The sequence below is a fragment of the Aegilops tauschii genome, chromosome 7, assembly GCF_002575655.3.
Source record: "Aegilops tauschii subsp. strangulata cultivar AL8/78 chromosome 7, Aet v6.0, whole genome shotgun sequence".
In the NCBI taxonomy this organism is placed as follows: Eukaryota; Viridiplantae; Streptophyta; class Magnoliopsida; order Poales; family Poaceae; genus Aegilops; species Aegilops tauschii.
The window spans coordinates 9,910,623-9,920,161 of NC_053041.3; the positions used below are offsets into that span (position 1 = coordinate 9,910,623).

Sequence of the window (9,539 nt, forward strand, 5' to 3'; positions counted from 1 at the left end):
GGAGTACACGATCAGAAGTGAAACTAAATTAAACATCAAGGGAGACAAACGGTCCCTTGCCATAACCACTTACCTTTATTGAAATAGCTATTGTTGTCATCGTTTATCCTCACACAAACTCTACTAATCCAACTAATTCATTTCTTAGAAAAACTTCTTAGCTGAGGTAGTCTATATAAAAAAATACCACACAACACTACTAGGAAAGTGCTTATAGATAGAAGTTTAGCAGTAGCGCCTGTTTAAGCACCCACGCTACTGGTATTTACAGTAGCGCCTGGTACAAAACACGCTACTACTACTAAATAACAGCAGCGTTTGTTAGCTTGGGCCGCGCTGCTGTTACATGGGCCGTAGGGCAAAAATGGTAGCCCACTTACCTGTAGCGTTTGTTTCGAACGGGCGCTACAGCTGGTGGGCTTAGCAGTAGTGCCGGCCTCTAACCAGCGCTACTACTAGAGGAAAAGAAAACCGGCCCAAGCCTCCCGCACCCCCTCACTCTCACATTATCAATCGATCCCCTCCGCCCGACGATGCCGCCGCGGTTAGGGTTCCTCCCCGGTCGCCTCACCCCCGTCGACGGCGCCGTGCGCCACCACCACGCCCGGTCGCCTCTCGCCTCCTCCGACGCTCCAGCCCCGTAAGTCCCCCTCGATCTCCTCCTCCCTGCGCGCGCCACCACTAGCTAGGCTCCGATCGATTCGCCACGGCGGCTCGCCATGTTTTGGGATTTCGCGTGGGGGAAAGGGACTTAGGGATTGCACGGTGGCTCCGTTCTTCGATGCGACGTGTTCCAGGCTTGTTTCCTCGCGTGATTGGGGAGAGAGTAGAAAGAGGGGTTAGGTGAGAGAAGTAGAGAGAGGGGTTACAATTCTTGATTAGAAGTTTAGCACATATATGAACACCACTGGTTGTTGGAACTAATCTAGATGCACAAGTTTGGTCAGCCAAACTTGGTCGAATCCAGGAGATAGAAAAGGAAGCGGGTAGAGGCGGGAGGGGGGGATTTCGGCATGGTGGAGGCTTGGTTTCTTCTTCCTTGGCTGTTGTCCCTGGAGCAGTGGCGGCGGCGGCGGTGCCTAGTGTTCTAGAGTTTAGAGAATCTCTAGTTTCACATGCCTTCTTTCCTGACACTAGGGTTATGCATATAAAGATATGACCAAGAAACCCTCACTATTATGTGGTTTCATGGAAAAATCAATGATTGATTCGATACTCTTTTAGGTTGAAGAGAGTATCTATATGTGGTGATGCTCAAATTGCCAAGTTGTTAATTATGGTGCGCATTTGAATATATGCTAACACCCGTTTCAAAAAAAAATGTTAACTGATCTGTCTCATGTCTCTGTTTTCTTGAATGAGAAAACTGACTTTGTTGTGTTAATTAGGACAGGTTGATGCTATCTTTTGTCTGTGTGTGCGATTGTTCTTCCCTTGTATTACCTCTTAGTCTGGTGCTTATATTTTGTAGTAGAAAATGTTGGCTACATTTTCACCCACTTGTGAATTCTGTTTCTGCAATTGAATCTTTGTACATAAACTTTGCTTCCTTGTTCTCCATAGGGCTTTGTCAATTTTGCAATGCCTCTTTAGGCAAAGGAGCAGGGTGTAAATTGACACAGATAGACAGAGAGTTGTATCTGATCTAAAAGGGGGGTGTTTGCCTTTTATAGTTTTAGTTATTGTGCATCTGATGCCAAAGGTGGAATGGATGTTTACTTATTGTGTTTTGTGAACTACTTTTGCTTGTCTGCTTGCGCAATAATGGCAATATGCCATTTATCATATTATTAGGCTCTGTTTGGGTTACATGATCTTTATTAGGTTATTGTCTGAACTGAACTACAATTTAGTTGTTATTTTGCTTGCCATGTGAACCTGATGTGTATTCTCTATGATGTGAACCTGATGTGTATATTATTCAAAACTTGATGTGTATTGAAAACTTTATGTTTACTTTTTGGATCGTTAATCCTTTAATCATATTGCTTTAGGGAAATGGCGCCACCACCGCCACCACCATGTCGACGGTGCAAGTCAAGGTGCGCCAGCAGCCTTGCAACTGGCCCGCTGTTCGGCATCTACTTCGAGTCTAGTTTTCTTCATGCGGCGGTAATAAATTATATGAAACTAGTAACCACTATTTTGTTTTTAGTGTTATTAGCATTAATGCATCGTGTATATATCATTTTGCTTTTTGTACACAGATCGTCCCATGCAATGTGAGGTCAGAATTTAACAAGCTGACCGGAGACTCTGTGACCTTTGAGGCTCCTGGGGGGCCCCTACACTATGGAGGTCGAGAAAGTGCGAAATTTGACGCAGTAGGAGGAGATGGATGGGTCCGTTTCATCGCCCACATGCGTATCACCGGTGGTGAGTTGATCAGCTTCTCCTTCAGAGCAGAAAGACCCAAGCTGGCCGTGATTTATGTCAACAAAGCAGAAGATGATGAAGATGATGAGGATGATGACGACCCACTTGGTGAAGCTATCGTAGCTCAAAGAATGAGGTTGAGCGAGGAGGAGGTGTGCAACCTATGGGACATCATTCCGCCACGTGCTGACTTCGTCGGGGTGCCATTCGTGACCCGCCTAACAAGTACCATGGTTGATCGGCATATCATGGTATGTTGCATTTACTGTAGTAATTTGATGATATGCTTTATTGTTATACTTAGGGTAGAGTCCGATGATATATATGCTTAGTGAATCTTATATGCTTCATTGTTATACTTAGTGTAGAGTCCGATGATATATATGCTTAGTGAATCTTATATGCTTAGTAAATCCGATGATCTATATGCTTAGTGAATCCGATGATATATATGCTTTATTGTTATACTTAGTGTAGAGTCCGATGATATATATGATTAGTGAATCTTATATGCTTAGTGAATCCGATGATCTATATGCTTAGTGAATCCGATGATATATATGCTTCATGTAGAATCCAAATAAATGTTAATAGTGTAGAATCCATATATACTTATTAGTAGAATTCATGCTTAGCAGAAATGTAGTACTGTCTTTTGATAGTGTAGAATGTGTGAGGCTACTTATTAATTGATATGTTTTTCTTATCAGAAATTGCCAAAGAGCCTATCTGAGAGTTGTGGTATCAAACCTAATGAAGAAGGCTCTGCTAGAATACGCCTTACCGCGAGGGGCTCCGTCACCACTTGTGCGTACGGCGTGGACACGGACGGTCGCACACACTTCAACTCGGTTGGGTGTAAGAGCTTCCTTGTCGGCAAGAATCTTCATGTTGGATAGGCAATCCTAATTACTATCAGGAACACCCACCGCCCAGGCTTGAGGATGATGGTCGTCATCGATATCATCTAGAACTACATATGCATGTGTGTAGCTGCTGAACCATATATATACTAGTATGACTACCTAGTAGACTTATCAACTATGATCTATCCATGCATTGTTGACTATTATATATGAGTTTGTGAGATTGTGTGGTTATATTAAATGTGGTATTGTCGTTAATGTTTGTGAGATGGTTCTGTGAACTTAGTTTATTTGCACTGGACTTGTATTGATTTCCATGAATATTGCATCTGACTTCTTTTTTTTATTTTTTATTTCTATTTACCTAGTTGTAGTGTGGGAAGAAAATAGGGCGCTACTACTACGTGATGATAGTAGTAGCGTTGGTAGAGAAAGAGGCACTACTACTAAGTATTTTAGCTGCAGCGCTTGTTTAGAAACGCGCTACTATTAAATAATAGTTGTAGCGCCCTAGCAGGTATGTAAAAAACGAGCACCACTAGTAAGGTTTTCTCTAGTAGTGCAACAACCAAAATGCTTTCTAGACACAATTTCATTGTTACGCTTTATAAGGGTTGATACATTAAGGCCTAAAGAAACTTTTTGACATGATCTAAAAAAAGTGTCAATGTCGTGGAGACGAGAAGGCGTCATGCACCGTGCAGGAGAGATGCTGACTTTATAGTTACAAGCATAGAGAATCCAAGTTGGCATACACGGACCCGACCCGGGCATTCAAAGCTAATACTCCTTCCAGTTCAATTAATATGATAAAGATGCAATCCAACAAAGAAGCACAAAGTTAATAGAGGGATAGTTGGCCCAGGATGACACATTAGTTCTGGGTATATTCCCAGACAAAACAAGGACAGGTGCAACACGAACTATGAGGGAATAGCCACCTTATGTCTTTATCAGGATCGTAGCCTTCACATTGCTAGTGGTACCAATGGACTCATCCTTCAGTAAGACAATCCTCAACATGCAATGTTGACCCTCCCTGGATATCATAATCCTCAAGTGTCTGTCCACTTTCAAGCTCCTTGCCACCAAAGAGGAGAATCTGATTTCCATGAATCTTTTCCTTAACGCTGTCAACTGTGTCAGATGGATCCACGTTAAGAGTGATGGTCTTGCCCGTGGGTGTCTTCACAAATATCTCCATGCCAAAGTCAAGGTGCAAGATGGACTCTTCCTGGATATCATAATCGGCAAGGGTAGACCGCCCATCATCTAGCTTCCTGCCCTCAAACATGATCCTTTGCTTCTCCTGAATCTTTGCCTTCACATCACCAATAGTGTCAGAAAGTTTAAACATGAGCCTGATGGTTTCGCTGGTTTGTGTCTTCACAAGAATCTGCATGTCACCATTCTTGCTGGGACGAAGGTATAGGGTGGAGCCTCTCTTAATGTTGTAATCAGTAAGGGTGCCCTGACCATCTAGCTGTTTCCCATCGAAGATGATCCTTTGCTTGCCCTGAATCTTCTCCTTAATGCTGTCGATCGTGTCAGACGGCTCTACCAGGAGAGTGGTGGTCTTACCAATGGCAGTCTTCACGAAAATCTGCATGCCAAAGTCGAGGTGCAGACTGATATTGTTCCCAAATTCGTAGTCTGCAATTGTCCGTCCATCCTCAAGCTGCTTGCCAGCAAAGAAGAGCCTCTGGGGAGCACAAATCTTTTCCCTGATAGTGTCAACCGTGTCCGTTGGATCTACCTCGATGCTGACGGTCTTGCCAGCGAGCATCTGCACATTAATATATCTATAACAACAAACGGTACAAGGACCACCAAGGCGCAGGACAAGGTGCAGGGTGGACTGCTCCTGAATATTGTAATCTGAAACTGTCCACTCAGCATCAAGGTGTCTTCCATTAAAGATAAGTCGTTGCTGGTCTGGGGGAATGCCCTCCTTCTCCTGAATTTTGTCCTTGATGTTGTCACTCGTGTCAGAGGACGCCACCTCGATGACAATTGTTTTTCCAGTGAGGGTCTTCACAGAGATCTTCATCTAAAGGTATAAATATATATATTGAAATGTATATAAGTACAATGCTCAAAGTTATAGTTGTCATTGAAATTACAGATAATTTTAGGAACAGAGATTGACAGCTCGAATCATGCAAATCTTCTACTAACTATAAAGGAGCGACTTTTGTAATGTCTTTCTTCACCCAACAAAATCATAACTACTTTAAACCTACCCTCTCACCACCCATAGATGTGTTTAGCAATCTCACCTAATAGTAACACTCCCTACGAGTGACAAGTGCACCATGGATTTTACCCAACCCTCTTTTAATCATGCCATTAATTGCGTGCAAATATTATTTCCAAATATTTGAAACAAGTCGCATGCCACACTTTTCTTAATCACCACACTATAGACTGCCTGGAAATTTTATTTCCAAAATGCAAACTGATCGTAGCTCGGTTAGGTTCTTTGTGGTGGAACAAACTCACCCGGGTTGAAATCCCAGATTTGACACGGGTGTTACATTTACAGCTAATTATTATTATTATTATTACTATAATCTAATTATTCTTTAAGTGGGAGGCGACCTCCCCGTCAACAGCGAGGGGCCTCTAGGGTGTGCGTGCGTCTGTACCGTGTTCAATTCACAATTTTTTTTACAAAATTTTGAAACATGCTGCATATCACGTTTTCCCTAATCGTTACACAATCATTTGACAAAAAATTACTTCCAAATTATAAAAAAGGAACTTGCTGCATGTCATACTTTTCCTAACAGCACGATGCCAATTAATTTGTTCCTGTGATATCATTAATTATCGCGTGCCATATCTGTTTGCAAAATGTGGAAAGGCATGCATCATGCGTGTTGCCTCATCACTATGAATTACGTACATGCTTGATCTATTGCATTCCAAAACACAATGAACTTTTTTCTTTTACTTTTTGAATTCCAAATCATATACGTAACTGTTGGAAGGGTCCCTTTACCGCTTATCTAATCATGCAAGATAACCATCCCAAAATACAACAGCTGGACTATATGCACAATATAAATCATAACAAGTGTCTCAATAATGAGGTAAAGAATCAACATGAGCGTCTAATAATAGCTCTGCAATTGCAACAAAGAAGTTCAGATCTTGACGCATCGTGCAATTACTGATATGTGAAAAGAACATCCAGCTAATATTACATTCACACGGGATTAGATTGAAGCATGAAGTTGTGACAACAGTAAAATTGAGTTTTTATTTTTTTTATACAATTCTCTACCTTAAAATATATTATTGCTAATGATATCAGAAAGTGCTTAATCAGAAAGATAAGTGCTATGTTTGAACTTTCTGAATTGAAATTGATTCCAAAATTTTACCGTATTAAAATCCTAACATTTTTAAATTCACAAGAAATTGAATAAAATCAGGATTCCTTTTGTATATGAGGGATTTATTTCTAGAAAACTTATCATCTTTCAAAATAAAATATATCATCTATTAGTGTTGCTGCCAAAAAAAATTCTCTGAATTGAAGAATACAAAATAATGACAGCGCACATGAAAACCAGGTATGGAATATGCCAGTTCTGTCAAAACATTAGCTCCACACAAAAACAGATCAGGTTCAATCATTAAAATACATTTAAAATGTCTCATTTTTCTTAGCGTATACGCACGTAGCTGGAAATAATCGTTATGATACAACTTGGTGATCACCAATAGAATGCTTTCACCAAAACAAAAATAAAAATCGTTATGATACGCAGGTAGGAGTATGGAACCCACAAGGGACCGATCATCAGTTTTCCTATCTACTAGTACACTTTAATTATCTGTTCCGTGAGTATTAACTGGTTCAATTAAATCCAGGGTCATTGACATGTACATGTTTTCCTCAAATTTTCATTCCCATATAAATACTTGATTTCCGCCAAAAAAAAAATGTATGAACACTTGACAGTATTCGTGATGTGTTAGTGTGTTACATGTATCACACTTGCAGGAAACAATAGAAAACAACCAGTTGAGAGATGTAGGCCACCGATCGAGCACAAATCGCTGAAAGAACAAATCGTGCAAAAAGTACTAATCAACCACACGGTTATAATCGCCGGCCAATATCAAGTCGAAATCATCCATATGGAGCAAAAAATCACGGAAGAGGATTGGAGCTATACCTTTTGCCGCCGCCGACGGGGATGTGCCACGGCCTGACGAAGATCCATTGGAAGGTGATTGGGGAGAGGCAACGGCGAGGTCTGCTGGCGCAACAAAGGCAATGGCCGCCAATAAGTAGCTGCCGCCAGCTGTGTGCTTGTGAGCTAGGTCGTCGGCGTGTCCCTGTCTGGCCGTCGCCTAAATTTCGCCGGACGCTGAGACTGACGGCCGAATGCCTGGTGTCCCTTTGTACGCCGAAAGGCTCACTTTCTGTTCTTTGCGCACCTACCAAGGAATGTTCCTCGTAAGTTTATGGTGCTCTGATGGAGACCCATATCCTCGGTTTTATCTATGCCTTGCTCACCTATGCTGAATCGGCCTTTTCCAACATACTAGCAAAGTGGCGTGGCACGGCTAGATGAAATATTTAATATTCTTTTTTTTTGTGGGGGAAAATATTTAATATTTGAACTTGATGTGAGCCGTTCTTATCCTCCAACCATCTTCGACGTATATACGACACTGCCACAATTCTCGACATGGTGGCAGCAACAAGCCTCACCACGTGCCTTTGTGCCACAGCCTATAGGATACGGGACACCTCATCTCTGTAGAAGTGCATGCTCTAACCAATGTAACCAAAAAGACCGATCTGATGGAAAAGACTAGGCGTCTTGAACTCAAGACCTCTTAGCTTCCATACTGAGAACTTTTACGGTACCCTAGTACTCAATAGAAAACAACCAGTTGAGAGATGTAGGCCACCCATCGAGCACAAATCGCTGAAAGAACAAACCGCGCAAAAAGTACTAATCAACCACACGTTTTTTTAGAAAGAAAGGGATCTTTCCCCCAATTTCATTAACGAAACCAAGTAGTTTGATACAACCAAAACACAGCAACGACCCTCCTCAGGCCTCAGCGCCCGCTAAACATACAACCAAAACACGGTTATAATAACCGGCCAGTATCAAGTCGAAATCATCCATATGGAGCACAAAATCACGGAAGAGGATTGGAGCTATACCTTTTGCCGGCGACGACGGGGATGTGCCACGGCCTGATGAAGATCCAAAAGAACTCAATTCCCTGTTTCGTACATTTGCCCCTAGGTACACCATAGGGAGTACACCTTCCTCAAGGGGTGGCATGCATGGCGGATAGTCTAGTCACCATCCTTAATTCCCGACTTCCTCTGATGGTGTAATGTCGGCTCTTGCTGGCAAAAGCAACTGGTTGGTTGAAGGCCACGACCTTTTGGCTCACAATGATTCCATACTGCACCTTCCCTTGCCTACATCCAAGACATTCTCTTTCAGCTCCCCATGGCTCCTCGCGATGCCCTGCCGCATCTATCCCAGGAAGTCTTGCTGGAACTTCTCTTCCTGAATTATAGCCAACTCATCCAACAGCAGATGAATCTGAAAATGATGATATTGATCTCTGTTAATACTGCAGTGGGTTGTAGTCTTGTCTCTAACAACATGCAGCAATAATGCATGCTATATGACGACTATGATACAGGAGTAGGATTGCTGGTTGCCACGTGGGATCTCGTGATGCTATTTTCTTAGTCATAAAAATATATGGATATTGACCAACTATATATGGAAATTCCTAAAAAAAGGAACTTTGTCTATACACTTTTGTGGTGGGCTTGAGTATATTGGCTAGAGAGCAAAGATATTGTAAGAAAAAACTATTAGCTAAAACGGTAGATTGAGATATATAAGAATATAAAGAATGATTAAACAAAGATTGTTTCTTTTGGTTATGTATAGGTTTTCGTCCGTATTTCATGAAGGTTGGTTTCTTTGTTTAGGCATTTGAACAAACGTTGAAAGAAAATTAAGTTATGGAAAGGGGAGGGTAAAATTTATATATGTTTACAGAGTGGCTATGGCACCAGCCCGAGCAATTGCGTAGGGCTAACATACAAGTTTTATATAAATTATGTGGCCGACGTAGACTCACTTGTCTAGCATCAGCAGCTGCGGGCTGCCCATGGTGCCCAGCGATAGGATGATCTCGTCGTTCCCGTGGCGCGCGTAGTTAAGGAGCCCTGTGTGTCTAAGTCATGGAACACGACGTCGTGCTGGCTCCAAATAATCGAAAGTTCGGGGAATA

At 42.0% G+C, this 9,539-nt stretch overlaps 2 protein-coding genes across 3 annotated transcripts; one reads left to right on the forward strand and one right to left on the reverse strand.

The window, feature by feature from the left end:
* Positions 1-506: 506 nt before the first annotated feature.
* LOC120968484 (uncharacterized) lies at positions 507-3,500 on the forward strand. 2 transcript variants are annotated; one of them, XM_040395348.2, is made up of 5 exons: positions 507-640; positions 1,995-2,112; positions 2,208-2,376; positions 2,446-2,627; positions 3,087-3,500. In XM_040395348.2, the coding sequence occupies exons 1-5, from the start codon at positions 534-536 to the stop codon at positions 3,273-3,275; spliced, it is 765 nt and encodes a 254-aa protein (XP_040251282.1). In that variant the 5' UTR covers positions 507-533; the 3' UTR covers positions 3,276-3,500. The 2 variants fall into 2 exon arrangements, with proteins under 2 accessions (XP_040251282.1, XP_040251281.1); XM_040395347.2 differs by having other exon boundaries at positions 2,208-2,627.
* A 91-nt stretch (positions 3,501-3,591) lies between these two features.
* Positions 3,592-7,600, reverse strand: LOC109776251 (polyubiquitin-like). Its single transcript, XM_045230771.1, has 2 exons — positions 7,433-7,600; positions 3,592-5,292 (listed from the first exon to the last, which is right to left on the reverse strand). Exons 1-2 carry the CDS (start codon positions 7,478-7,480, stop codon positions 4,237-4,239), a joined length of 1,104 nt encoding a protein of 367 aa, XP_045086706.1. The 5' UTR covers positions 7,481-7,600; the 3' UTR covers positions 3,592-4,236.
* Between the last annotated feature and the right edge of the window lie 1,939 nt (positions 7,601-9,539).